The sequence below is a fragment of the Ictidomys tridecemlineatus genome, chromosome 11, assembly GCF_052094955.1.
Source record: "Ictidomys tridecemlineatus isolate mIctTri1 chromosome 11, mIctTri1.hap1, whole genome shotgun sequence".
NCBI classification, from domain to species: domain Eukaryota; kingdom Metazoa; phylum Chordata; class Mammalia; order Rodentia; family Sciuridae; genus Ictidomys; species Ictidomys tridecemlineatus.
The window spans coordinates 132,785,112-132,812,920 of record NC_135487.1 but is presented as its reverse complement, the minus strand read 5'-3'; the positions used below and the strand labels follow the sequence as shown (position 1 = coordinate 132,812,920).

General features: G+C 48.5%; 2 protein-coding genes across 9 annotated transcripts; both read left to right on the top strand.

Moving 5' to 3' along the window:
• The first annotated feature begins 3,726 nt into the window (after positions 1 to 3,726).
• Positions 3,727 to 15,076, top strand: LOC144368549 (uncharacterized). Of its 4 annotated transcripts, none has more exons than XM_078027699.1 (4): positions 3,727 to 3,745; positions 7,126 to 7,191; positions 9,070 to 9,148; positions 12,491 to 12,709. In XM_078027699.1, exon 4 carries the CDS (start codon positions 12,503 to 12,505, stop codon positions 12,707 to 12,709), a length of 207 nt encoding a protein of 68 aa, XP_077883825.1. In that variant the 5' UTR covers positions 3,727 to 3,745; positions 7,126 to 7,191; positions 9,070 to 9,148; positions 12,491 to 12,502. The 4 variants fall into 4 exon arrangements, with proteins under 4 accessions (XP_077883825.1, XP_077883823.1, XP_077883824.1 ...); XM_078027697.1 differs by lacking the exon at positions 3,727 to 3,745 and adding an exon at positions 3,944 to 4,053; XM_078027698.1 differs by lacking the exon at positions 3,727 to 3,745 and adding an exon at positions 4,063 to 4,309.
• Positions 12,665 to 25,902, top strand: Bcl9 (BCL9 transcription coactivator). Of its 5 annotated transcripts, none has more exons than XM_040287465.2 (7): positions 12,665 to 12,803; positions 13,639 to 13,730; positions 14,922 to 15,111; positions 16,161 to 16,260; positions 18,503 to 20,744; positions 22,171 to 22,431; positions 23,559 to 25,902. In XM_040287465.2, exons 1-7 carry the CDS (start codon positions 12,751 to 12,753, stop codon positions 24,674 to 24,676), a joined length of 4,056 nt encoding a protein of 1,351 aa, XP_040143399.1. In that variant the 5' UTR covers positions 12,665 to 12,750; the 3' UTR covers positions 24,677 to 25,902. The 5 variants fall into 5 exon arrangements, with proteins under 5 accessions (XP_040143399.1, XP_040143398.1, XP_021576524.1 ...); XM_040287464.2 differs by having other exon boundaries at positions 13,639 to 13,952; XM_021720849.3 differs by having other exon boundaries at positions 12,666 to 12,803; positions 13,636 to 13,730.
• The last annotated feature ends 1,907 nt before the right edge of the window (positions 25,903 to 27,809 follow it).

Below are 27,809 nucleotides of genomic sequence, written 5' to 3'. Positions count from 1 at the left end.
CTACGGGAGGAAGGAAGGGGAATGTTGATTTCTACCTTACACAGAGACAGCTGGTCCCACATTCCCCAGCAGGAATGAATCACTGGCACTCCCCCATGGCCCTCAGTGGACTGGTGAAAGTCAGGGCAAGGAGATGGGTTTCTCTAGTCGCGGACAACTCAAAGAAGAAATGATTTCCTGCCTATGTTATTCCAGCAGCACAAAAGGCAGGAGATGCCATTCCATTCTAACCCTTCAATGGGAGTCAGTATGACTTCCTGGGTAGTCTTCCTTGGCACTGAGATTCACTAGCTTTGGTTTGGACAGTGATGTAGATGAACTGGTCACAAGTAGTACAAGCAGCAGGGACCCATGGCCAAGCTGAGGACTCTGACCATGGGAAGAATTCATTAGAGCCTCTTGAGTGGGCTCAACCTTTCTCAGTCTTAATCTCCTTGTTCCTAAGGTAGAGCTTCATGTTCTTTCCACAATTGTAAGTACTGTTAGGAATGAACAATCCTGGGAAATTAGAACCGTGCTGTGGAGTGTTGAACTTAAATTCTAATCCCTAACAGAGAGCGTGATCTTGGCAAATCACTGGACTTCCAGGTCAGCATTCTTATCTGAGAAATGGAATGGAGTTCCTTCCAATTCTAATATTCAGGCATGTTTATCAAGAGCTGAGGAAACAAAAGCACTTATTCCTTCAATTCAAATTGTAGTGTACAGTAGAAAGACTGGAGGCAAACCTAAATAATAACACAAATGCTATGTAGGAAGTAAGGAGCAAAACTTCCGCCTCCCATGTTTGCAATCAGCAAATGCTTATTTATCATCCCTGAGAAGCAAATTTCAGTAGCTAAGAAAGTCAAAGCTAGGTTTCTTTAGTGTCAAAACCCTTTTTTTTAAAAGCAATTTTACCATTTGGATTTTTTAAAAAATTCCTTATCTTAGAATTTCTACAGTAGCAAAAACAGTTTGAAGCATTTATTTATAGGATGCTTTTAAAAATGACTTCACCATTATCCATTAGTGTTCACACACACACACACACACACACACACACACACACACACACACACACACAGTGTCAGATCCTTGTATACCAAAATAGAATTCTTTCTCAAGTGACATGGAAAGGAATGGAAGTTAAAAAACTTAGAAGGCAAATATTCTAGTAAAATAAACTATTTAATAGAATAAACATTTTAAAATATTTCCATCCCATGTGTATTACAACTAAATTAATGTTACTACTGAGACTCTAATCTTTAGATTTTGTGACTTTTAGCATGCTTAAGTTCTTCTTTTTCCCTTACAAAACATTCATTTACTTTGGTTGCACAGAGCATGCTACAATTCTTGATATTATACCTTTTATTCTAGCGTTCTACACTTAATACTCCTTTGTATTTTTGTTCCAATAACAAAAATAATTTTGAACTCTGACACATAAGACTGCATGAGGGTTTAATGCCTAGCAAAAACAGTTAAGAATATTTAATTTGTGTCGTTATGAGTGTTGTGAGCTTGCTGAGCAGAGGTGATCTAGTCTGGAAGACCCCAATCTAAGGCTTATTTTGGCAGTGTTTTTTACTGAAAGGTACCATCTGATCTATACACCCTATGAGTCCTTCTTTCCACCTACATTGGAAATCCCAAATGTGTCTTGCATGTTCTGGGTTTGGTTGTCTTTCTCTTAGATCTGTGCCATACCTGGCTCCCCCACCCCCAAACATTTAAAGAAGTTCTTAGCTATGTTACATCACATATTCTATAGACAAAACTTGACCAAAAAGCATTTTAATTATTCCCTGTTTGGAATCCCTCACTTGCTCTTAGGTTTCTATTGTTTACAACCATTATTGGTTTCTTATTTATATCCTCAGTCACAACAGAAGACAAAGAGAAAACATCTTGCTAAAATTTTCCATAGGATCTTTGCGGGGGAGGTACGGCATAGAAACTTACATGGCCAGTTAGGAGTTTTAAGTGGTTTGGAAAGCAGTGAATCACAATTCTTTACCACAGACCTATTCCTTAAAAGGGTGCCCCAAGGAAGGTTTCCTATTTGTAGACAGGGAAATTGACACAGAAGTCGGTATCCCGGTTAAAATCATGGGTAACAGAAGCCAGAGAAGAAAACCTACCTAGGTCTTTTAGTGGGCTGCCTGCCTGTCCTTTGGGGGAGAAACTCGGCACCTTCTAACCTGGGCAGACTTCACCTAACGGAGTTCCCAGAGCTGTTGGGCCAGTGCACCGAGGTGCAGAAGCACAATCGCCGAGATGAGCGGCGTGTATGGGGGGGGGGGGGCTGCAGAGCAGCAGGTGTGCCATCGCGACCGCTCGGCAGCCCCAGGGCCGCGCACACCCAAGAGCACTCGCCCAGGGTGAGCTCGGATTCAGCCACACGCTGAAGCACGGAGCCTTCACTTCCTTCTGAGAACAGTGCCCTCTAAGCAGCCCTCGCTTCTCCGCGCACAGTGCCGGGCCGCAGGCGCTGACCTCCCTCCGGAGGCGGGGCGCGTACTGCGGCCGGGAAGTGACTCCAAGCCCCGGACCGAGGGCCCCCTGAGTGGCTCCAGGTAGCGCTGCCCGTGCGGGCGGGGCGGGGCCGACGGGGAAGGACACCCCGCCCCCGGCGGCAGGACCCCGCGAGCATCGCCCCGGCGCGGGTGGCGGGGTGCGACCCGGGCCGAGGTGACGGGAGGCCGGAAAGGGCTGGGCCGAGCGCGCCTCAGGTGCGGGGAGGGGCCTCCAGCTCGGGCCGGACCTGGAGCCGCTCGCCACCGCTTTCGGCCAAAGATGGCCCGGCCCCACGCTGCCCTTCCCCCTCGTCGCCTTTCCCGTCTCCTCCGGCTGCTCCCAGGGCGGCGGGCGGCGCCGGGGCTCCGGGAGGGCGCGCGGGAGCCGGGTGCGGGAGAGGCCCGCCCACCCCACCGCCCGCGGGAGGCGCTTTCAGCTGAGAAAGAGGGCTCTGCCACTTTAAGGTGAGGAGTGGGCGTCGCCTCTGGCCGGGTGACGGGCTGGGAAGGGGACCTGGCGGGCGGGTCCAGGCCAACCCGGAGGCGGTGCCGGTGGGGCGGTCCGTAGTAAAACGTCGGGGGCGGAGAGGGGGTGAGGCGACGAGGCTGCTGGGGGGCGGGGTCGGGGCGGGGCCTCCGCGGGAGGGCGGGGTGGAGGCGGCGGGGCTGGTGGTGGGCGGGGAGTGGGCGGGGCCTCTGAGGGAGGGCGGGAGGGCTGGAGGCGGCGGGGCTGGTGGTGGGCGGGGAGTGGGCGGGGCCTCTGAGGGAGGGCGGGAGGGCTGGGGGCGGCTGGGGGCGGGGCGGGCCTCCGCGGGAGGGCGGGGGGAGGAGCGAGCGGCCGGTGGGTACCATCGCGCGCGCTCCGGGAGGGGCGCCGGGGACCTTCCCCGGAGGGGGCGGCCCTTGGCGGCGCGGGGCGGGGCGGCCCCTTCCCCCGCCGGGCGGGATGTCGGCCGGGGAGGGGCGGCTGCGCCCGCGTCCGAGGCGGGGCCGGCCGTCCCTTCGGCGGCGCGGCGCGGCTGGGGGAGGGCCGAGGGGAGGGAAGAGGCGGTCCCGGGCGGGGGAGCCGGAAAGGGGGAGGCGCCGGCGGACAATGGAGCCTATGTGTGCCCGCGGGAGGGGGACGGCGCCGCCGCCGCCGGGGGGAGTCGCCGCGCCGCCGCCGCCGCCGGCCCCGGCCCCCCGGGGCTGAGAGCCGCGCGCCCCGCCCGCCCGCCGCCCGCGCCCCCGCCCGCCTCAGGGTGAGTGGCCCCGGGAGGGAGGCGGGCGCGGGGCGGGCGGGCTGCGGCCCGGGGGCCGGGCGGGCGCCCGCGGGCTGCGCCGGGCCGGGCGGGCCGCGGGCCGGGGAGGCCGGGGACGCGGGGCGGAGCGCGGCCGCGGCGGGAACCCGCGACCCGGGGGCGTGCGGCGCGGGAGAGTTCGCGGGCCGCGGCGGCGGGGCGGCGGGCGGGCGCGAGGGGCGGCCGGCAGGTGAGGTCGCGGCGCCCCGGGCGCCCGCAGCGGAGCGGCGCCGCCTTCCAAAGTTGCCGCGACTATTGAGATGTCACCGGTGAGTGTCGGTGGGGCTGGCGAAACGGAGACGCCCCCCGGAGAGCACGCAGGCCGGCCCTCGGGTCCCCAGGGAGGGCCGAGGCCTGTGACAGTCTCGCTGGGGGCCTCCAGGAGGAGGCCTGAACCCGCCCTCCCGGAGCCTGGGCTTGGGGGGCTAGGAAAGAGGCTGAAGGGGGAGCCCCGGGGCAGCCCGGGGCCAGCGAAGTTACCGGACCAGGGGACCAGGGGACCAGAGCCTTAGCCGAGTCTCCAAGGTGAGCCAGCAGTGACGCCAGTCACCTGTGTCGGGTGGACCCAGGTGGCTCCGTGCAAAGAGCAGTGAGGGGCTGGGAAGCCACCTTTGGTCAGTGTTCTGTGATGAAGTATCTGTTAGCATTTGATTTATTAAGGAATTAAATGTCTGTCTGTTTGTTGTACCAGGAATTGAAGGCAGGGGGTACTCAACTACTGAGTCACATCCCCAGCCCTTTTTTATTTTTCATTTTAAGAAAACGGTCTCAATAAGTTGCTTAGGGCCTCAATAAGTTGCTGAGGCTGGCTTTGAACTTTAGATCCTCCTGCCTCAGCCTCCTGAGCTTCTGGGATTTACAGGCACCCACCACCATGCCCGGCTGAATGTTTGTTCTTGAGGCAGAGATTTGGGCTCTTGTGCACTGAGCACAAAGTGATGAATCAGAATTAGCAGACAGAAAGTCTAAGTTGTACAATAGTTGACAAGTGGAAGGAGGGGACAAAAGAATGTTAGATAGTAAGACTTCATGTGTTTAGAACCTGTGATTGTGGAGACAGTGCAACATGATTGTTTGATTCCCAGTGAGTGGGAAGTTTAGCAAGGAAGAAATATTTGTGTATATAAACATAATGCTCCTAAATAAAAATTTAAGACAGTCCTCTTTATTTACTCCTGAAAAAGACCTAGACTATTAGAGGGGTAAATAAAAGGAGCTGTTAGTTAACTGGTGGTTCCATTAATTGTTTGATGGTTGGATAAGAAGAGAAAATCTAAAGTTTTAGAAAAGTTCACAGAGTGGGGGGTGTGTGTGTGACATTTGGTAGTTTTATGACCTAGAGATTTGGTATTGAACCATTAGCATGTTCTTTTGTAATAACTGTACTGAATTTAAGGTGATAATAGGATAGACAGACATGACATGGAGGTAATTGGCTAAAAGATGAAATTAGAGTTTTCATGTAGTTCTCTTTTTATAAGGCAAGTAGTACATAACTGGCCCTTGTGCAAACCATTCTTAACTTGGATGTTTAGATGACTAGCAGAAGCAAAAAGTACTTGTATACATTGAAATTTATTGTATGAGATGTTTCCCCCTTAGCCTTCAGAAGTGTCTGCTCTTGTAAATTAAAAGAAAATACTCTGGGTTTGTGGGAGAAAAAAGAGAGATTTCACAAGCGTGTAATCAACTAAATATTTGATCCTGGTGGCTTGGATCAGTGGTTAAAGCCTGAACGTGGAACCCTTAGCTCTCCAGTTGCTTCTGGTGACTTTGAACAAATCTCTTGTTATTCTCCCATCTATGAAATGGTAATGCTAACCGCTCGAACCACACATAACTGCATTTCAGCGTATCAAGTTAATGCTTATCTGCAAAGTACTTTGAACACCTCTGAGAATGAGGTTATGTAGTCTTAACTTTTTCTCACCTCTACAAAATTACCATCTCACTAGCACACTAAATTCAGCTGTTGTAACAATTATAGCAACAAGCTTATCAAGCTGTCTTGTTCTGTTTGAGCTTTGGTTTTATATTAATTTTGAAAGGTACTACCTCTGTCCATTTAGTGGCAAGGTAGGAATACTGATGAAAATTGCAGAAATGTAAGCAAAGGTCACCAAGAGAGATTGGAAAGACAGATGCTGTGAGTACTCACCTAGGCTTTGCTAACTCTGTGTACATGTAGCCTTGAATTTGTTTCTCTGCTTCCTGGAAGTTTAGTTTTCTCCAGCTATGAAATAGTGTGGTGGGATGACAGCTTTTGTTGGCCTCGGGGAATATGATGGTTGAGTCTGTAGAAACTTTATTTGCTTTAGATTGGGGGTTCTTAACTGTTATATTCCATGTACCCCTTTAGCAATTTAACAAAGGACCCCTTCTGAAAATATTTTTTAAATACACAAAATAAAATGCATAGAATTGCTTAAGAAATGTAAACAGTTATCAAAATGTTAATTGTGGTATAGTGATGTATGTTCTTCTTTATAACGCACTGAATAATAAAATGTAGCCTCAGGTTTGATGATACTATAATTTTGAAGTAGCAATGACTATACTAAGTTATGTTAGGGTATTTACAACAACTATAATGTTGACATGAAAATGTCTTGTGGTTATTTTGGTAACATAGTCACAGGATTGCTAATACTTTTATGAATTATTATAACTATAACCACAGTTGAAGAAGTTTTTCCCAAAAAGTCCATAGACACACCTCCTCCCCGAAGTCTCTCCCCAGAAGCCTTGGGAGTCAGTGATTCCCAGGTTGGGGAATGTCTGCTGCAGGCCAGTGGATTTTGTTTTTTTCCTAGACAAAGCAATTTGGGGAAGTTAAATTATCATTTCTTATGGACACTTGCCTTTTAGGCTTTGTGATATCTTTCAGTATCTCTACCACTTGAAAAACAGGGACATATGAAATAAAAGTCCATTTTACAACCTATGGTGGCTATTCTTGACTGTGGAAAAAGTTAAAAATAATAATTCATATGAAATTTTTTTGCCTGGTGAATTTTGCTCTATAAGCTCTCAGTTACCTGTTAATCATAACTGTTCCTCAGTGGGCTAGATTTGGGCTGCAGGGTATGTATCTCCAACTTGTATTCTGAGTTCTAGTGGGTTTTGCCTGCCTTTCCCATTTTTGACCAGGGTGCTTTTTTTATTGCCTTTTCCAGATATTGCTTTGACCACAGAAAATTGTGGAATGGGTGGTTTTCTTTGGAATCAGTATGAACTTGGGTATAAACTTTAACTTTCATCTTGCCCTTGTAGGACTGAATGTGGGACTAGCTAGTGTCCTTCCACTTTGATTTAAAAATTTCCTTCTGTTTGGGTGGCAGAGATCATTCTCAGAAAGCTCTTGTGTCCTGATGTAGAAGAAGAGAGCAAATTGGACACCTTGAAAGGTAAAGAACTTGATAATAAGCCCATAACTTCTGGGATTCGGTCTGCATTTTGGGGGGTTTTTGTTTTTGTATCCATAGGGTTGTTTCTAAGCTAAAATTGTATTGGTTCATTATTCTAGCAGTTCCTAAGGTAAAAGTCATCAAATAAATGCAAGTCAAAACTACAAGTGTAGTTACCTTATACTTTTCTGTGAGCAGGGACTGAGCGTAAGTCATTTCAGAAGACTGAGGAGTAAGACAGGTGGTCGGGGGTTGAACAGGCATTTGTCCCGTCACCTTCGGTTCCTAGAAATGCAAGGTGAAGGTGGCAGTGCTCAATCCCATTATGATGCAGGCGTCAACCCGCTTTTATTGAGTTTCTCCTGGGTGTCAGGTGCTGAGGTGACGAAAGACATGGTCCTCAGGGAGTCCCCTGTCTATATATAACAGTGCCACAGTTTTATAGGTGTTATAACAGTGTTAATACAATGCTATGTGGCCATAGAGGACATATGGGGGACAGTTGGCAATCTAGGAGAATTTCACAGAGAAGGGGAATAAATACTACTTTGGGTAGCCATTATTCTAAATGATTCAAATCAAGTAGTTGAAATTCATTTTTAAGTGCTTGAATGTTGTCGAGATTCTTCAGTTTAATATGAATTTTTCTTTCTTTGAAAGTTTGCTAGTTATTGAAGGTCAGTAGATGCATGTTACCTCATAAGTACTAAAACATACATTGATATTCTATGTGGACCAAGGTCTAGACATACCCTATGTAGAGTTTACTTTCCTCCGCAGTCTTCTTGCTGGTGGGGAAAGGTTGGTTTTTCCTATTGTGTACTTTTGCTGAGAAGAAGCCTTTTATTAGTTGGCATGCCACAAGTTAAGAATGAGCTGGAATGGAATCCTGAGGCCTTGTAGTTCCTCATTCTAAGTTTGAGACTAGGCCTTTTATGGAGTAGTGGTCATAGCATAGAAATGAAATTTGTTAAACATGACATAGTTCTAATAAACTTAGAATAGGAAAGTAGGAAAGCATCGTTGTCAGAGCTGAAATTGGAATTTTAGAGGTGATTCTGAGCTTGGTCAAATTTATTTGTGAATTTACCTAAAACCTTACATCAACCTATAGAGTCTCCTTTTAAAAATTCTGAATAATTTGGCTGTAAGACAGTCTAGAACTGTTCTTCCTTGCAATTTCAAAACTATAAATTCTGGGCAAAGGCGGGGGGCTTAGTGTCAGAACTCTAGTATATGAGGACTAATATTGAAAATAGTTCTCCTTGACCAGTATTTGTTCTGCTGGCTTAATCTTAAGCATTTTGCACATAGTAGGGGTTGAATAAAAGGAGATCACATGGCCAGGTTGCTCAGCCCTAAGTTCCTTCCAAAGTATATGAAAATACATTTTCTTGCTGGATGCTTGCCCTGTAGAGATAGAGTTGAGAGGAGGGAGGAACCACGAATGGTCTTCACTTTGTCAGTTCAAAAGCGCGTCTGGAATTTTGTCTTTTCACCTTTACAGTCAGTGCTCAATTCTCTATACTCACAAGAAATGGGCAGAAGCAAAAGTACCCCGACCAAATGCCCAGAAACTTCAAAAGTAGAAAAATAAATTTTGATTTCACCCAGTATTTCTCTAGTGTCTGACAGTGAAATATGCAGTTGGGAAGGAGGAGAAGCCACAGGGTCTTGGATTATCTGCAGATTGTATGTCTATCCTTTCATAATTGGGAGTAGGTTCTGTTCACATGGAGATGACACTTTTCTTGTCAATTAATATTTTAGAATAAGTGGGAAACCTGTTTTTCTCTTAAGGTATTTAGTGACAAATTGATGTGGTTCATTTTTTAAAATTTATTTAGGAATTTTTTTCCACTATTTACCGTCTTCCAGGTGAGATCACCTTTAAAAAAGGGGTTCCCGGACTCCCCACCTCCAGGATGAGCACTGCAGTGTCGTGACGGGGGTTTCGGTGAGTACACTGGTGGAGAGAGCACAGGGGCACAGGCCTGGCTTGGAAAGGTGGTCTTGAGGAAGTTTGGGCTTTGCTTCACGGACCTTTTCCTCTCTGTATCACCCAACTCCCCTCTTCACCTCCTGTCCCTTAGTAAGCACCATCCTACTAATTACTTCTTTGAGTTCAACTTTTTTCAGTTCTGTGTGTGAGATCATGCCATATTTGTCTTTCTGTGCTTGGCTTATTTCACTTAATGTTCTCTAGTTTCATCTGTTGTAAATGACAGGATTTCCATCTTTTTTTAAGGTCAAATAGTATTCCAGAGGGTGTGCATGAATGTAACGCACTTTCTTTAACTGTTCATCCTCTGACAGATACTTGAGTTGATTCCACATCGTGGCTATTGTAAATGCTTTAGTGAGTGTGAGAATGCAGATATTTCTTCTCCATGTTGATATCATTTTCTTTGTGGATAAAAACCAATATTTTTCATGGCATTGTAGTAAGTTCTGGGAATACAGGGATAAGCAAGTCGATCTTCGTCCCCACCTTCATGGAGCTTCTGGTGTGCTGTTAGAGATGAATGTTACACAGATAATCACATAATTACACATGTAATTATAAACACGGAAAAATGCAGGATGCTGTGAAAAGAATGTAATGCAGAATCCCGTGTAGATTCCTGGTTTTAAGGAACTTTCCTTCTCTGAAGAAGAAACAAGCTGAGACTTCATTCTTTAAACAAAAATGTCCAAACTTGACGTGGGGGTTAGCAGACAAGTGTCAAGAATGACTCCCAAATTTCTGACATGAGCAACTGAGTGGATAAAGGAGACATTTATTAAAGTGTGGGAAACTGAAGGAAAGTTGTTTGGGAGGAAGACTACACAGAGATAAGAACTCATGTTTGATCCTGTCAGGTTGGAACTGTCTGGGGAAGTGTGAAGTGTAGGGGTGGGTGCAGTCGCAGTCGGAGGCTGAGCCTCGTGGGGATCTGGGAGCTGTCGGCATGGAGAGAACTCCAGGAAGAGCACAGCGGAGGGCCCAGAGTTGAGTCCTGAGGAGCTTGGGCTTCAGAGCCTGAATGGAGAAGAGGCCTCAAGGGAAGCAGGTGTAGAATGACTGGAGCACTAGGAGAAAACTAGGAAGCATGGTATTGGGGAAACCAAATGAGGTCAGTTTCAAGAAGGAAGGGATCCCTGGCAAAATGTAGATGAGCTGGGCGTCATGATGCACGCCTGTAGTCCCATCACTCGGGAGGCTGAGGCAGGAGGATCACAAGTTCAAAGTCAGCCTCAGCAATTTAGTGAGGCTCCTAAGCAACTTAGTGAGACCCTGTCTCAAAATAAATATAAAAAGGGTTGGAGATGTGGCTCAGTGGTTTAGTGTCCCTAGGTTCAATTCCTGGCACCCCCTGCCATCCCCCACAAAAAGATGAGAATTTTGCTCATTTGTTCTTACTATCAGAAGGCCTAGAGCTTGGGGTGATAAGAGAATAAGGAACTATATGTAGAAGTTCTTTGAAAATAAAAGTGTTTTATGGTCACAGCATTATTACTAGAAAGAGTCTGTGCTACCAGCTCATCATAAATTCGTGGCAGATTAATAGAGATTTGATATTTGTAATATGTTTTGTATTTCTTTGGAAAGAGATTGCAACACAAATGCTGGGTGTTTCCATTCAGTGAGAAGCCAAGTAAGTCACAGAAGACCCAACTCTCTAAGTGTGTTGTGCTGAGTGTTATAGAAAAACCAAAGGCCTTGAAACAGGGGTTGTCTTCAGAGACACAGCCTTCACACAGGGGTAAAATACGCACACGGGGTGGTCAGTGTGTGACACAGATGGGAGGGACCAGGAGCTACGGGTCCTATACAGGAGTAACTGCTTTTCTTCCCTGAGGTAATGGGTTTGGAATAGCCTTGTCTGTGTGGATGCATTTGCTGCTCCTCCCTACCAGAGGTTGCTGATGTTGGATGGGAAGCTACAGAATGCTTTATGATTCTCTGTCAGACGGGACAAACACGATCCATTTTATAGTTTAAACTGGAAAAGCAAAAAGGCTGAAAGGTGATAGGGATAAAATACAACCTTAAATTAAAAACAAAATGTTTAGCCTAGAAACATTCCCTATGTTTTGTTCTAGTTCTTTTTCCTGCCTTCTCTATTTAAAAAGTGTGTATATTCAGAACTTCCATGAATTCCTTCTGTATCCCAGGTAAAGTGGTTGGGACTGTAAAAATTTCTCAATGACAAAATAGACACTTAACACTTGGCAATAATCATACTGCCAAAACCTAGAAAATAACTGACCCTCCCGGTATTAGTCCAGTTTTCAACTCTGGAAACACATGTAAGCTGCAACACTGAGCTATTTGTGACACGTTTTGATTCTTCAACTGCTAGTCCTGCACTTGATGAAATCCCCCTTCAGTCTTGTGTTCTGAAGTAAGACACCAGCAGCAGGAGGGGAGGGACTGACTCAGGGTATACCTGGATTTTCCCTTAGCCAGTCTGGGCTTCCCTAAATAAAGGGCTTTCTCATTTATTCTCTAGCTAGGTTTGGGAATATTTACTTGACCTTTATGCTGCACATTAGCCTTGCAAATTGGCTCAAAAAATATATTAGCCTTCAAAGATGTTCTTTTACCTTCAGAATTATGGATCATTCCCTTGCTTACCCATGCCTAAAGTCCCTGTCATTAAGCAGTGAGAACACAAGACACATATTTGGCATAATTTAATAGAAAGATCATGGAAATCGGGAACAGAACTGATTGTATTTAGTATTGGCTCAATATTTGTTTTCAGAAGTACCTCCTTTCATGTCTCCTCGCCCTTGAGGCCCTAAGAAAATAAGCATAGATTCATTGGATTCCTGGTTTGAAATTGGGGTGGGTTTGTTACATTTTAGTGCCATTGTTTCGCCACCAGAGCTAAAATAGTAGAGAGTCACTGGATCTGCACTTCCCAGTGGTTTCAAAGCATTGTTTTAGAAGAAAAAAAGAATAAAATGTTTTTGAGGATTACAATTGTATTAGAAGTAGAGAAATGTGAAGGAGACTAAGTGGCTAAAGATTAAACTGCATTTCTCCACTGCTTACAGATGCCTGGATCTTGCTGCTTGGGTGGGAGGTTGTGTGCTGGGATAAGGTCTTAGTCGCTCTTCAGCTACTTGAGCACCAGAGCCTGTGGCCAGGATAGGAGTGTCGCCCTTTCCTTTAACTCTGCAGGAAGCTGAGGGATGATCTCGCTGCCTCTTTGTTGGCTGGTGCTTTCCTCTTGATCCTGTTGTGATGTGGTTTTATGTTTCTGTGTTATGTTATGTCTCACCATTTTGGGGTGTTCTTTTCTTGTAGAGTGCCCTGGAGATGCGAGATTTTCCTTTGGCAGCAGGAGGCACACACCCAGAGAATGCGGGAGCTGCAAGGAGAAAGGACCCACTTCCCCAGCAGAGAAAAACAAAGAGGAAAAAGGTGTACAGGTGGTCAGTGCTAAGGGACACGCCAAGCAAGCAGTGGGCCACTGTTGCTGCTCCCAGCAGCTGCTTCTGCGATAGCCCGAGAGGAACTCGGTGAGCCCGTCCCTGTTTGTGACTGCAAGCTCAGGATTTCAATCAATGCATTCCAGTAACCCTAAAGTGAGGAACTCTCCATCAGGAAACGCACAGAGGTGAGAGCAAGGGCCACTCCCCACGGCCCCTTGGGGATTCCTGGTGCATCACAGACACTTACGGTGTGTTGGGTTAGAAACAGATGACACCAAATGGGAAAGGAAGGGAAATGGAATAGTAAATAGGAACAGAAGAGTCACTGGGCTAATAACAAAGCTTATGTAGTTTCCCTGTAGTATTCTTTACTCATCGTTCTCGGACCTCTCCTCTTTACCCCTGCACACCTTGCCAAAACTCACAAAGACCAACAGGAGAGTCTGCTAACCTTGGCAAGGTGAGGGCCTGAGGTTGCCCCAGTCCCATGCCAGCTTTCCCTCTGCTACCCAGTTCTCAAGTTTCATTTTGAAAGGAGCCTTTCCCTCCCCCACTGGGGCAGTGGTCGGTCTACCCTGTTTTGGTAAAATGCACCGTTGGGAGGGATTCGCGTCCTGGAGGATCTCCCTAAGCTTCCAGGCACCAGTGGGTTTCCCTCTTGCTCTCTGGTACTGTCTGTATTTCCCAGCAGGGAAGCTGGCCTCTCCTCACAGCTGTCTGTCACCAGGCTGGGGGTGCATGTTTGTTGACTCTAAACTAGTCTCCGTGTGAGAGTCACTTCCCTATGTACATAGAAACCGTTGTCCTTTATTGACAGAAGGCCTAGAGATGGGTCCCCATGTGACCTGGCAGTCCACTGTGTTTAGTCCTCTGTGGATGGCTTTGAAATGGGAACGAGCAAGTGGCTGAGGTGCAACATGGGTGGTTATTTAGTCCTTAGGGTTTCCTGGACCCACTGAGGAAATTGGTGCTCCTGTGCCTGGTGTCTTATCTCCTTTTGTTATTTGTTTCTTCTAGTAGCCCTAAGTCAAAGCAGGAGGTGATGGTCCGTCCCCCTACAGTGATGTCCCCATCTGGAAACCCCCAGCTGGATTCCAAATTCTCCAATCAGGGTAAACAGGGGGGCTCAGCCAGCCAATCCCAGCCATCCCCCTGTGACTCCAAGAGTGGGGGCCATACCCCTAAAGCACTCCCTGGCCCAGGTGGGAGCATGGGGCTGAAGAATGGGGCTGGAAATGGTGCCAAGGGCAAGGGGAAAAGGGAGCGAAGTGTTTCCGCCGACTCCTTTGATCAGAGAGATCCTGGGACTCCCAACGATGACCCTGACATGAAAGGTATGTCTGTAAGATCCCTGAGACTCAGAGGGAAGTCGGTGTCCTGAGGGAAAGCCTCTGACCTTTGTTGGAGGCCAGAAAGGCTAGCTCGGTCAAGCGGGGAGAACAGGAGTCAGGTTCAGGAGTTCTCACAGGGTGTAACGAGACTGTGTCTTCTCACTTTTGTACTCCCTGGAGCCTAGTCTGGAGCCGCCTTGTGGAGTGCTGCCCCCGGGGATGCACATACTTTGACGGGGTACCTCATAGGGCTGGCCACATTTTTATGCATGTCTTTGGCCTGGAGACTCAAAATGAAAAATAAAAGGCCTGGGGTTTTAGTTCAGGGTAGAGCGTTTGCCTAGCATTCAGAGGCCCTAGGTTCAAGCCCCAATATTGTGAAAAAAAAAAAAAAGAAAAGAAAACCTGGGTGATTGTTCCCCCGTTCTTTCCTCCCTACCTCTATTCCTTTCTTTTCTTTCCTTTCCTTTCCTTCCTCCCTCAGGTGTTGGAAGGCCTCCTTAAGTTTGGGAGGCCTACTATGAGGGCCAGCACCATGCGGATACTAGGGGTACCATGGTCAGTAAGATAGATGCAGTAGCCGTCCTTAAGGATTTGAGTGTATCTAGAAGCTGGTCGTTAAACAATGAAATTTCATGAATGTTGAAGTAAGAGATGTTAGGGGACTATGAGTTCCATTAGCTGGGGCATCTAGGCAAGTCCAAGAAGTTTGAAAACTGTTACCAGGAGGGAGGGACTGTTATACTGATATCTGAAGGATGTATTCTATTTACAGAAATGAGGAGGGAGGGTGCTTTGTAATGAAGGGAGACGAGTGTTTGAAATTTTATAAGTAGAAAGAAGGTTTCCTCTTAACAAGATAATTTCTCCTTGAAATTCTCAAGGTGGGTTTGTGTTGTGATGCTGTAAATGCTGGCAGAAAAAAAAAAGAGTCTCAGTCTTTCCATGACAATGAGTCTTTTATTCTTTTAGAATGTAATTCTGCTGACCATATAAAGTCCCAGGATTCCCAGCACACACCACACTCCATGACCCCATCGACCGCCACAGTCCCCAGGTCTTCCACCCCTTCCCATGGCCAAGCTACTGCCCCAGAGCCCACACCTGCTCAGAAGACTCCAGCCAAAGTGGTGTATGTGTTTTCTACTGAGATGGCCAATAAGTAAGTTGATGGCACTGTCCTGCTGTTGAACGTCACTTGTGTGTGTGGGGAGAGGGGACCTTAATTCTTATTCCCCTTCCCCTTGCAGATTGGTTTTTTCCCCCTCTTGTATCATGTAAAGTTAACAGTACAAAAAGAGATAAAATAAAATGTAAATCCTTCCCCATCCTACTCCCCAGAGGCAACCACTGATAATACTTCCTTGACTTTTCTTTCAGAAATTTTTTGTGCTAATACAAATATACACATCTACCTTTCTTAAACATAGAAGAGTGATTGTATAATAAACACTTTTCTACAATTTGCTTATTATTATTTTTTAAATGCTCCAAGTAGTAAATGTCTATAGTGGAATGATTAAAATAAAAAAAAAAAAACCACTAAAAAGAAAAACCTCTGGAATTTAAACATAATTACCGTGAACGTTTTGCTATATATGTTCTGAGTGGATGGCTGAATTGATTTTTATTCGTTTATTCGTCAAAAAGTACCCTGTGTGCACTTTTTTCTTTTCTTTTTCACTTAAGATAAAAAGTGAATCTTAATAAACCTAAACTTTCCCTATCCCTGGGTGGTTTTGAGATTTTAGTGTTCACTCTTCTCAGTTTGGAATTTTGAACTAGGATCTTCTATAAAATACCTTAATAGTAGGTTCATTAAGAAGAAGAAGAAGAAGAAAGTTTGGGGTTTTGTTTTTTGTTTTTTAGTGCCTCTTTTGGGGTACATTCATGGCTGCCTTTTAGTTTCAGGTGTTTGATGATAATAAAATGTTTCCCTTGGCTTCTTCTTCTGTTCTTGAACTTATTTTTTAGTCATTGATTTACTTACTTACGTATGGTGCTGAGACGCCAGCCCAGAGCCTCACACATGGCAGCCTGCGCTCCACCACTGAGCCACCCCCAGCCCCTTGGTTTCTTCTTCTCCAACATCTCTGGTGGTTCTTGGTGCTTCTCCTTCCACCCCCTTAGAGGTCCAGCGTGGGGTCCAGCTGGGGCTACAGTGAGTGAGACAGAGCCGTGGCCCAGCATGTTGCCCTTTTGTCTCTGCAGAGCTGCCGAAGCCGTGTTGAAGGGCCAGGTTGAGACCATCGTCTCTTTCCACATCCAGAACATCTCCAGCAGCAAGGCGGACAGAAGCACAGCCCCCCTGGTATGTGGTTGACAAGTGGGTCCACAGTGGCTGCCCAGGAGGGGTGGTGATTGACCAGCAGCTGTATTCTGGATATCTAGTGTGACCCTGGCATTGTAGGGCCTTAGGCATGTCACACTGTGCCTTTCTATCAGATGCTGGTAAACTGATGACGTGTGAGGGGAAGAAGGTGCTAAACAAAAGAGGAGTTACACAGATATTCCAGGGTCACCATCTCTAGGAAAATCTAAATTCAACCCTATGTGTAGAGCAGATTTTTTAAAAAATAACATTCTTGAATTAGTTGAAGAAAAAATATGCAGTGTTTATTTTAATGCATATAGTTGATTAAATTGAACCAAACGATGTTTCTGGTGTCTGGCATTGTCCAGGCATTGCACCAGGTGCTGTGGGGAATGCTAAGAAGCTCAAGACACAGTCCCTGTGTTCAGAGAGCATGAACTCTAAAACTGGTATGAATCTTCATCATGGGAAAGTTAAATGACAGTAAGCAAAGTCACAATTCCAGATAAAATCGGTGCCATCTTGTCTACTTTGTGTATCAAAGAAATCTCCATCTCTGTGGACATAGCAGAGCTCGAGCTTTCCTGAACTGAGGGATTTTATATTTCCCAGGTATCTGCACTACTCAGAGATGGAGAGTATCATTATATTTAAAATGCTTGTTGTCTGGGGGACCACTGGGTACCTTGCAACTCAGTCGAGCTTAATGATAGTTCTTAATACAGTTATCACCTCCACCTTCTCTGGTGCTAAAATGTAGTCAGAATTGGAGTTAAGGAGGGAATTAGTAATAATCCATTGCTCCAAATCTGAAATGAAAGGGGTAGTGAGAAACAGTTTCCTTGACTGTAATTGCTTTATTAAATCTTACCCCCCTCTAACCTGGCCAACCAAACCAAACCTGAAACGGCACGACAAGGAAAATTCGGGTGACCTCCATGCTCCAGTTGAGGAGTTGCAAAAGTGGAACTGTACAGAGTCAAACAGATTGAGCTGATTTTACCCATACAAATCTATCTAAAGACAAATGTGCATCAGTACTTCCAAATGAAACATTTGTGTATATATTTTTTCACAGAGTATAAATACTCAAAGATGTTTTTGCTTATATGAAATATAAATTCTTCATATGTGTAGATACACATAATAATTCATGTGCAGATTTACCCAAAGATAAACATTCCAGAGAGTAAGTGGGGAGGTAAGTTAAGAGGAGCCTTGTGGGTTTAGGAATACAGAATGGATTAAATGAACAAGTAGGAACAAATGAACACCAGAAAGGGATTGGGAGGGTCACTGAAGGCTGGTGAAAAATAACTGAGAAAGTTTGTAGACCAGGCCCTTCTTAACCCTCTGAAGTCTCAGCTGTGCTAAAGTTGAGACCTAGAACGTGTACATCCTTCTTCCAGACAGTCGTAGTGTCTGTGTCACCAGTTGTAGGTAAGGGAGCTTTTATCCAGGACTCAGTTTAGCAGGAGTACTTAATAAGTTAAAGAGGGCAGCCTGCTGTCCATTGGAAGGAACAGATCAAGGGACTCCGCGAGCTAGATAACCTCAGACTTCTGTGCAAGTGCTTCCTTCCTGCAGATTATCCTACTGCAGTTAATGTACAGGTTCTTATCAGATATGGAATCAGTGATCACAAACTAAAAACAGAGCCATAGGAGTGCGGCCCCTGGAAACTCAAGGAGGGGAACACTTCAGTTGTCACCCTACAGAGGGGATGTGGCATGGAGTGGCCTCCCGCTGCATCCAGCTGGCAGAGCACAGAGCTACAAGTGAAGCATCAGATCTTCTGATTGATGACGATAAGTCTGCATACCCTGTTGTACTTCCAGAAAAAAGAAAAAGGTGTTAGGTGTAGCCTCCCACATACCAAGGAACTAATCTTTTCCCTGAATCAAAAACACATAGTAGACATGTGATATCAAACCTGTTCCTCGAAATAGATACTCGGATGTATTCTCTTTGGCAGAGTGGCTCTCCCCTGGCATGCTTATAAAGTTATTGGAACCTGATCTTCAACAAGGGAAAGAGGATGCCATTTGACAGTAAGGTTTAAAAAAAAAAAAATCAAAACATCTCTATGTCCAAAGAAGGGTTGTACATAAATAATTTCAAAATCAAGTGACAGTATAGAGTTATGTCACTGGGACAAGTCCTTTGTAACGTATCTTGCTCTTTTAATTGCCCCTCCATTCAGTTTAACAATGATCTAAACAATCTCGTTTATCTTCAGAATACACAGATATCTGCCCTTCGCAATGATCCGAAACCTCTCCCACAACAACCCCCAGCTCCAGCCAACCAGGACCAGAATTCTTCCCAGAACACCAGACTGCAGCCAACTCCACCCATTCCGGCACCAGCACCCAAGCCTGTGGCACCCCCACGTCCCCTGGACCACGACAGTCCTGGGGTGGAGAATAAACTGATTGCCCCTGTGGGCAGTCCTGCCAGCTCCACTCCGTTGCCCCCGGACGGCACCGGGCCAAACTCAACGCCCAACAATCGAGCAGTGACCCCTGTCTCCCAGGGGAGCAGTAGCTCTTCGGCAGATCCCAAAGCCCCTCCACCCGCATCAGTGTCCAGTGGCGAGCCCCCCACACTGGGAGAAAACCCCGACGGCCTGTCTCAGGAGCAGCTGGAGCACCGTGAGCGCTCCTTGCAGACCCTCAGAGACATCCAGCGTATGCTCTTCCCTGATGAGAAAGAATTCTCAGGAGGACAGAGTGGGGGGCCCCAGCAGAATCCTGGGGTATTAGATGGACCTCAGAAAAAAACAGAAGGGCCAATCCAGGCCATGATGGCTCAGTCCCAAAGCCTGGGTAAGGGTCCTGGGCCCCGGACGGATGTGGGAGCTCCCTTTGGCCCTCAAGGACATAGAGATGTACCCTTTTCTCCAGATGAAATGGTTCCACCTTCTATGAACTCCCAGTCTGGGCCCATCGGACCTGACCACCTGGACCACATGACCCCTGAGCAGATGGCGTGGCTGAAGCTGCAGCAGGAGTTCTATGAGGAGAAGAGGAGGAAGCAGGAGCAAGTGGTGGTGCAGCAGTGCTCCCTGCAGGACGTGCTGGTCCACCCGCACGGGCCGAGGGCCGTGGGCCGAGGGCCGCCCCCTCCCTACCAGGTGACCCCTGGTGAAGGCTGGGCACCCGGGGCTGCAGAGCCGTTCTCTGATGGAATCAGCATTTCGCATTCTCTGCCCCCCAGGGGCATGGCTCCCCATCCCAACATGCCAGGGAGCCAGATGCGCCTCCCGGGATTTGCAGGAATGATAAACTCTGAAATGGAAGGGCCAAACGTGCCCAACCCTGCGTCTAGACCAGGCCTCTCTGGAGTCAGTTGGCCAGACGATGTGCCAAAAATCCCAGATGGTCGAAACTTCCCTCCCGGCCAAGGTGTCTTCAGCGGTCCTGGCCGAGGGGAGCGCTTCCCAAACCCCCAAGGATTGTCTGAAGAGATGTTTCAGCAGCAGCTGGCAGAGAAGCAGCTGGGTCTCCCCCCAGGGATGGGCATGGAAGGCATCAGGCCCAGCATGGAGGTGAACAGGGTGATCCCAGGCTCCCAGCGCCACATGGAGCCCGGGAACAATCCCATCTTCCCGCGGATACCAGTCGAGGGCCCGCTGAGTCCCTCCAGGGGCGACTTTCCAAAAGGAATGCCTCCACAGCTAGGCCCTGGTCGGGAACTGGAGTTTGGGATGGTTCCCGGTGGGATGAAGGGAGACGTGCATCTGAATGTCGGCATGGGGCCCAGCACTCAGATGATACCTCAGAAGATGAGAGAGGCTGGCGCAGGCCCCGAGGAGCCGATGAAGGCCCGCCCAGGCGGCTCAGACGTGCTGCCTGCCCAGCAGAAGATGGTGCCCCTGCCGTTTGGTGAGCACCCTCAGCAGGAGTATGGCATGGGCCCCAGGCCATTCCTTCCCATGTCTCAGGGTCCAGGCAGCGGCAGTGGCTTGCGGAATCTCAGAGAATCCATCGGGCCCGACCAAAGGACTAACAGCCGGCTCAGTCATATGCCACCACTACCTCTCAACCCCTCGAGTAACCCCACCAGCCTCAACCCAGCTCCCCCCGTGCAGCGTGGCCTGGGACGCAAGCCCCTGGATATATCTGTGGCAGCCAGCCAGGTGCATTCCCCGGGCATCAACCCTCTGAAGTCTCCCACGATGCACCAAGTCCAGTCCCCGATGCTGGGCTCGCCCTCGGGGAACCTCAAGTCCCCCCAGACTCCGTCGCAGCTGGCAGGCATGCTGGCAGGCCCAGCTGCTGCTGCTTCCATTAAGTCCCCCCCTGTGTTGGGGTCTGCTGCTGCTTCGCCTGTTCACCTCAAGTCTCCGTCACTTCCTGCCCCGTCACCTGGATGGACCTCCTCTCCCAAACCTCCCCTTCAGAGTCCTGGGATTCCTCCAAACCATAAAGCTCCCCTCACCATGGCCTCCCCCGCCATGCTGGGGAGTGTAGAGCCAGGTCAGTATGTCAGCATCCTCACCTGGAGATGGCCAGACCCTGACTTTGCTTAAGAAAATTGGTGTCTTTGAATGTAACCAGAGGAAATGGCCTTTGCCAGAAGTCGTGGCAAGGTGCATCATTCTGAGGACTGCGTTAGGCGTTTGCACAAGTACCCAGCCCTACGAAGTGTCTGTGTGTGCTGGGTGCTATGGAAGGAGGAGGGGAGTGGGACGCTGTGTGTCGGTTGCCACAGTGACTTACCTGAGCACAGTGACAAGGCTGTGAGATAGAACGTCCTAACAGTGGGGAAATGTGACCTCCTCAGATCCTGGGCCCAGCCGCTCCAAGGGGCTTTGACTGAGTCTTGTCCCACTCAAATAGAGGGAGGCTCTTCTACGACTTGTTTGGTTCTTGTAACTACAGTTGCCCACAGAAAACTCCATTTCCTCAGATCAGCTGCAGTTTGTTCATATTTTCTTCTTGAGAGAGACCCTCACTGATGATAGGAGCTTCATGGGTGGAACCAGAGCCCTGAGGTGTGTACTAGTTTTGGTACAGTCTCCACCCGAGAGAACTAGAACCAGAACAAGATGGGAGGCCTGTCCTGCCAAGCCAAGGGTCTCCCTCTGGGGTAAGCGGGTCATTAAAACAGTGGAGTAGCTAGCTGCCTCAGACCTTCTTAGGTCAAGCATCATGGCCACTGTTTTAATTAGCTTTTTTGCTGCTGTGACTAAAAGATCTGACCCCAACAACTTTAGGAGGGAAAGTTTATTTGAGGGCTCATGGTTTCAGAGGTCTCTGTCCATAGAAGGCTAGCTCTGTTCCTAGGGACTCAAGGTGAGGCAGAACGTCATGGCAGAAGAGTGTGGCAGAGGCAAGCAGAGAGAGACTGCCTGCTCCAGATAAAAAATACATACCCCATAGCCGCTCCCCCACGAACCACTCCCTCCAGCCACTACTCAGTTGGTCCCAGCAGGGATTAATTCATTGATTAGGTTAAGGCTGTGACCCAACTGTTTCTCCAGACCTCCTTGCCTCGTCTTACATGTGAGCTTCTAACCCGTAGCAGTCAGGGAAACGAAGAGTTTGTGTAGGGTGATATGGCTGGTCCTGGGGTTGGGCACTAGTCTGGGAAAGAGTTCCATTTATATTTCACATTCTTTTCAATGAAATGGTTGTTCATAATCTCATTTTTCTAATGTATTCCTGCTGCGTTTTGTCTTCACATCTGCTGATCCGTCACCTCCATATCACGCCACAGTCTCCTTCTGCACACACAGAGAGCTTGACTAGAAGATTGATGACTCGTGTCCTTGGTCTAATAACACTGTCCTGCTCATCTGTCTCCTTCCTGGCCTTGCCAGTTGGTAATCGTAGGGCCAGTAGCTCTCGGAGCCAGTGGACTCCCTGCCCATCTTTGTTTTGCTTTGCTTTGTTCTCCCAGGTGGCCCTCCACCGCCTGCAGCCAGCCAGCCTGCCTCTGTGAACATCCCTGGGAGTCTTCCCTCGAGCACACCGTACACTCTGCCTCCAGAGCCGACCCTCTCCCAGAACCCACTCTCCATCATGATGTCTCGAATGTCCAAGTTCGCCATGCCCAGTTCGACCCCCCTGTACCATGATGCCATCAAGACTGTGGCCAGCTCTGACGACGACTCCCCTCCAGCCCGTTCTCCCAACCTGCCGTCAATGAACAACATGCCAGGTAAGAAGCCAGAGAGACGGGGTGTGGCGCTGGTGCCGACCAGGGAGGGCCTTCCCGAGTTGTTGAACAGGTAGCCATGTGCCCTCAGAGTCAGTCTCAGTGGAGTTGAGGTGCCTGACTAGAGGAGGATGGCCTTCTTCATCAGCTCCTCTGAGCCTGTGAGGGCTTCCCTGCAGTCCCCTGCTCCGTTACCTGCGGGTTCTGGGCTTTTTCCTCTGGGGTCCTCCTGCAGTCATGCTGAAGCCATTTCTTTCTCACATGCTGATGGGAATGTCGTTAGCTCTCACGGGGTTTCCTGGAAAGGCACCCTCAAGCCACCAGCCACCACAGGGTTCCAGAGAGTGGAAAGCCCCTGTTTCCTAGACGAGTCCTTTCTTAGAACTAGGGCGATAATAAAAGTCTTCCTTTCACCGTTTGCTCTGTCTGCCTTCATTCCTTCACCCACCCCCACCTCTGCCCCCACCAATCTCAGAAAAAGGCGTGATCTTCAGTGGTGAAGGTGATGGCAATCCCAGTTAACCAGGTTAGGCCCCGCTGTGGGAGGGGCACAGACGCCATCCCTGCCACCCTCAGTGACGGTCCAGAGGGAGGCCAGAAGTTTAGACATCCCAGAGACTGGCAGACAGGACGCTTCCCCTTTTCCATTAAACGTCATCGCTGTCATTGCCTTGACCTGTCTTGTAACCTGGAGTTAAATGGTCTCTTGGGAAGGCAACGTGCAATAATGCCAGGTGTCAGTTGGAAAAAAAGACTCGTTTGGGTTCTTTGTTATCATTCCTGACCATTGGACTTGTGGGACCAATAATCCTCTGTCTCCAAAAAGGGCCGTCCTCAGTCGTTCAGGCAGATTGTTTTCTTCCCGTGTTAAGTTGTCTCCAGGGAAGAAGCCAACACTGTTTGCGTATTCACACAGAGTTTTTCCCTTGCTTTTTTCTGCCAGTTGTGCCATGTGCGTGGGTCCGACGCCCCCCAGTTGTGTTACCGTCTTTTGATGGCAGGGATTTTGTTTTCCCACCATAGAACTGTGCACATTAGATGCACAATAACTTTTTTTGTTAATTTGATGTATTAGTTTTTCTGAGTTGCTTTTAGTTGAGTTGATTCCTTTGATATCTTTATTTTTCTAGGAATGGGCATTAATACACAGAATCCTCGAATTTCAGGTCCAAACCCCGTGGTTCCGATGCCAACCCTCAGCCCAATGGGAATGACCCAGCCACTTTCTCACTCCAATCAGATGCCCTCACCGAATGCTATGGGACCCAACATACCTCCTCATGGGGTCCCAATGGGGCCTGGCTTGATGTCACACAACCCTATCATGGGGCATGGGTCCCAGGAGCCTCCGATGGTACCTCAAGGACGAATGGGTTTCCCCCAGGGCTTCCCTCCAGTGCAGTCTCCTCCGCAGCAAGTCCCGTTCCCTCACAATGGCCCCAGTGGAGGACCAGGCAATTTCCCAGGAGGGATGGGTTTCCCAGGAGATGGCCCCCTCGGCCGCCCCAGCAACCTGCCCCCAAGTTCAGCAGATGCAGCACTTTGCAAACCTGGAGGCCCAGGGGGTCCTGACTCCTTCACTGTCCTGGGGAACAGCATGCCTTCGGTGTTTACAGACCCAGATCTGCAGGAGGTCATCCGACCTGGAGCCACCGGAATACCCGAGTTTGATCTATCCCGCATTATTCCATCTGAGAAACCTAGCCAGACTCTGCAATATTTCCCTCGAGGGGAAGTCCCAGGCCGTAAGCAGCCCCAGGGTCCTGGACCTGGTTTTTCCCACATGCAGGGGATGATGGGTGATCAAGCCCCCAGAATGGGACTAGCGTTACCTGGCATGGGAGGTCCAGGGCCAGTAGGAACTCCGGACATCCCTCTGGGTACGGCTCCATCCATGCCAGGCCACAACCCCATGAGACCACCAGCCTTTCTCCAGCAAGGCATGATGGGACCTCACCATCGGATGATGTCACCAGCACAATCTACAATGCCCGGCCAGCCCACCCTGATGAGCAACCCAGCTGCTGCCGTGGGCATGATTCCTGGCAAGGATCGGGGGCCTGCTGGGCTGTACACACACCCCGGGCCTGTGGGCTCCCCAGGAATGATGATGTCCATGCAGGGCATGATGGGACCCCAACAGAACATCATGATCCCCCCCCAGATGAGGCCCCGGGGCATGGCTGCTGACGTGGGCATGGGTGGATTCAGCCAAGGACCTGGCAACCCAGGAAACATGATGTTCTAAGCTGCTAAGGTTGGATGTGCCGATGCTTGTCGATGAGATTCCAGGTCCTGAGAGCTGCTCGGAGAGCGCGCCAGGAGTGCTTACTGTCGGTCATGCAATAGGGGGACAGAGACCCCAGGGCTGCTGTGGGGGAGGGGACTCGAGAATGTATGGTCTATCGGAAAACAAATCGCTCATCTAATCAACAGGTGTGTTTTTTTTAAGATTTATTTTTTAAAAATTATTTTTGTGGACTTGGGTATCCCATGATGGCACCTACTTTTGGGAATCTGTAGCCGTGCTTTGAGAATCGCCGTCGGTCACGTGTTGCACCGTTCTCTGTATGTTTACGTCCTCTGGACTGGCTTCTCCCAGGATTCTTTTATGGTTTTTTTTTGTTTTTAAATTTGGGCTTTATTTTTTTGTGTGTACTGTACTATATTGTAAAAGGGATTTTAGCAGAGACGATAGTCTTTGGGGCAAGAGGAGAACAGGAATGCTGGGCTGTTTACTTTAGGTGGAGAATCCATCTTCAGACTTTGGACTATTTTCTTTCAACTCCAGTGTATAGAAAAACCAAACTACGACCTCAGAGCAGAGTATTAATGAAAAGCACAAAAAAGGAACTAAGTTCAGCGAGGGGTGGGGGGAGGGGGGAAATTTTTCTTTTTAAAAATAATGAAGCTTAGGACATTTGTTTCAGTTGAGTGCTCGTCAGCACTGTCTCTCCCAGTACACAAACCCCCCACCATCAGGTCTTCTCTGTTTCCCCCACGCTTCCCGCTTCCCGTCTTAGCTGAGTGTGTCCTCCTCCCTCGGGCCCCTGGTGACCCTCGGCCCCTCCTCTCCCCTCCCCTGTGGCAGCTGCAATACCTGGTGTTCTGCTGGGGACTGCTCCAGCGAAACCCCGTTCCTGCCCAGTGTCCTCCTGCCCTGCAGGGGAGCTCTGTCCTGGGAAGGCCCTTGGCCTTCTCCCTTGGCCTTCCCACCCCTGGCCCACTCCCCCTGCCCACCTCATTTTCTGTTCTCTTTTTATTAGGAATTCCCAAGTGAATTTTGTTAATGTGGGAGTGGAACAGATGCTAAAAGCTACCCAGGATTTTGTTTTTGTTTTAGATTTTGTGGTTCCTTCCCCTTCCTCCCCTCCCATGCGTAAAACGTTCTGTGTGACCTCCATTAAATTTGGTACAAAACCACTCGCCAGAGCTGTGGTGTCAGAAAAATAAACTATATTGTTTCTTACAAAACGGAGCTGCCTTTCTGCTCACTTGGGTCCTGTGTGTTTGGTGTTGGCGTACTGGTTGCCACGTGCCCAGCCGCGGAGAATCCCTGTGTTAGACGGTCACTGGGGCCACAGGGAAAGTCTCAAGAGCGCCTTCTCAGATGAAGCCTGTTCCTGGCTACGGAGGAGTCGTGACTCAGGAAGTTCATCCTGGACTGTCAGCCCCGAAGTCCTGGTGATGAGCAGAAGAGCAACCCTCGTCCCCTTGCTGACCTTGACCTCTCGGGCGGTTGATCATCTTTATGAGGAGTTTTTGGTGACAGTTTAATGGTATAAAATAATTAAGGCAAAGATATGTTTAGCCATTTGAACAAGCTGTGAGGTGTCCCTGCCTCCTGCCAAGATAAAACGTCACCACACCTGCAGATCCTGGGTTCTCGGCCCGTGGACTTCTGTGTCCATCCTCCCTGACCCCCGTCCCCACCGTCAGCTCCCTGTCACCCCTGCTGGCCCTGCAGTCTGCACACTCCACTTCCCACTGGACGTGCCTGCAGCACCTCGGGGTCTCTGAGGGCCTCGGTGTCGTGTTTCTGGGCAGTTGACTTCATTCTGGCCCACGCACTTCTTTGGTCATAGGATTTTTACCCCATGAGTGGGCGGGCGTCTGTGTGCATGTTTGTTCCTAAGTGAGAGGATCTAAGCAAAGAGCAGCAGGTGCAGCAGCATTTGCTGACAAACTCGTACCGTTGAGCTCTGCTGGTGTTTCACGGTCTGAGTTTGATCTGTGAACGTGGCTCTTTCCGACAAGTGCGTTTAAGAGCCATCTTCTCTCACCTTCAGCAGCATTCCAGCCTGAGCAACACTAGAGCCCCAGACAGCAAACGTGGAGGTAAGTGTCAGAGCGCCTACTCTCCCAGGCACCTCCATGTGTTGTCCTGCTGATTTTTGAGGGGCCCAATGAAGGAAGTGGTTATGATTTCTTCTGCACTTGAGAAAATTGAGCTTAGGGGTTTAAGAAACCCAACTCAATCAGATCTATTCTGTTGGTATTGGGTGGTGTGACTTTTTATGTTCTAAAGGAATTAGGATAGTAAGAGGTTTTCATTTTGCAAATTCAGCCATCTCACTAGGTTTCTTGCTTTGAATTGGAGAACAGGGTAGCAGCCAAGCATGTGGAGCGTGAGATGAGAGCCTGGAGGACGGCTGGGAACTGGCATTTGTCCATGGGCTCGTTTCTTAGCTGCGCTCCTTGCACATAACCATGGATTAGTGTCACAGTCACTGGTGGTGTGTGGTCCCCTTGCTCCTGCCAGGCAGCGGGGAGTCAAGTCGGGAAAGGGTTGCAGAGCAGGTCCCACCTTGGAGGGCAGGCAAGAGTTGGGCGGCCTCTGCGGAGGCACTTACAGTTGGCTCGGGGAGTGCTGCCCCCTTCTGGAGAACTGCTGCAGTACAAATCAACTTTCCCATTTCCAACTAGTTGAGGTTTTTAAACACGTCACGAATCTTTCATGTATTTACTCTATCAACATATGCCAACATTTCATCATGATGTGTCTGATAAGCCAAGATTATTTGGAGCTATTACAACTTTTTCTACTTATTATGAAATAAAATCAGATTCTGAGAGACTTCATGTGATTGCATAGGGAACTAATGATGCAAGATTTTTTTTTTTTTTACAAAAAATCAATAAGTGATAAAAATGTCTCATCCATACACAATCCTGTGAAGGCTCAGCCAGTCTTCTCTTACCCGCTCTCCCCGAGTTTGGGATTGGATGGAGGAAATGCAATCAGTCATGGCCTGCTGCTTCACCTCAGGGGTAAGTGGTGGGACATGGGTCAAGACATTATTTCTTAAGAGCTAACAAGGAATATGTGGAAAGTAATTCTGCAGTAGTAAGTGAACACATGCTGTAGTGATCTTATGAAG

Coding starts and splice junctions, on each gene's coding strand:
- LOC144368549 (XM_078027700.1), top strand. CDS start 12,503: ATGCGAGATTTTCCTTTGGCAGCAGGAGGCACACACCCAGAGAATGCG.
- Bcl9 (XM_040287463.2), top strand. CDS start 12,751: ATGCATTCCAGTAACCCTAAAGTGAGGAACTCTCCATCAGGAAACGCA. Junction 13,953..14,921: donor CGATGACCCTGACATGAAAG/GTATGTCTGTAA, acceptor TTATTCTTTTAG/AATGTAATTCTGCTGACCAT. Junction 20,745..22,170: donor GCTGGGGAGTGTAGAGCCAG/GTCAGTATGTCA, acceptor TTGTTCTCCCAG/GTGGCCCTCCACCGCCTGCA.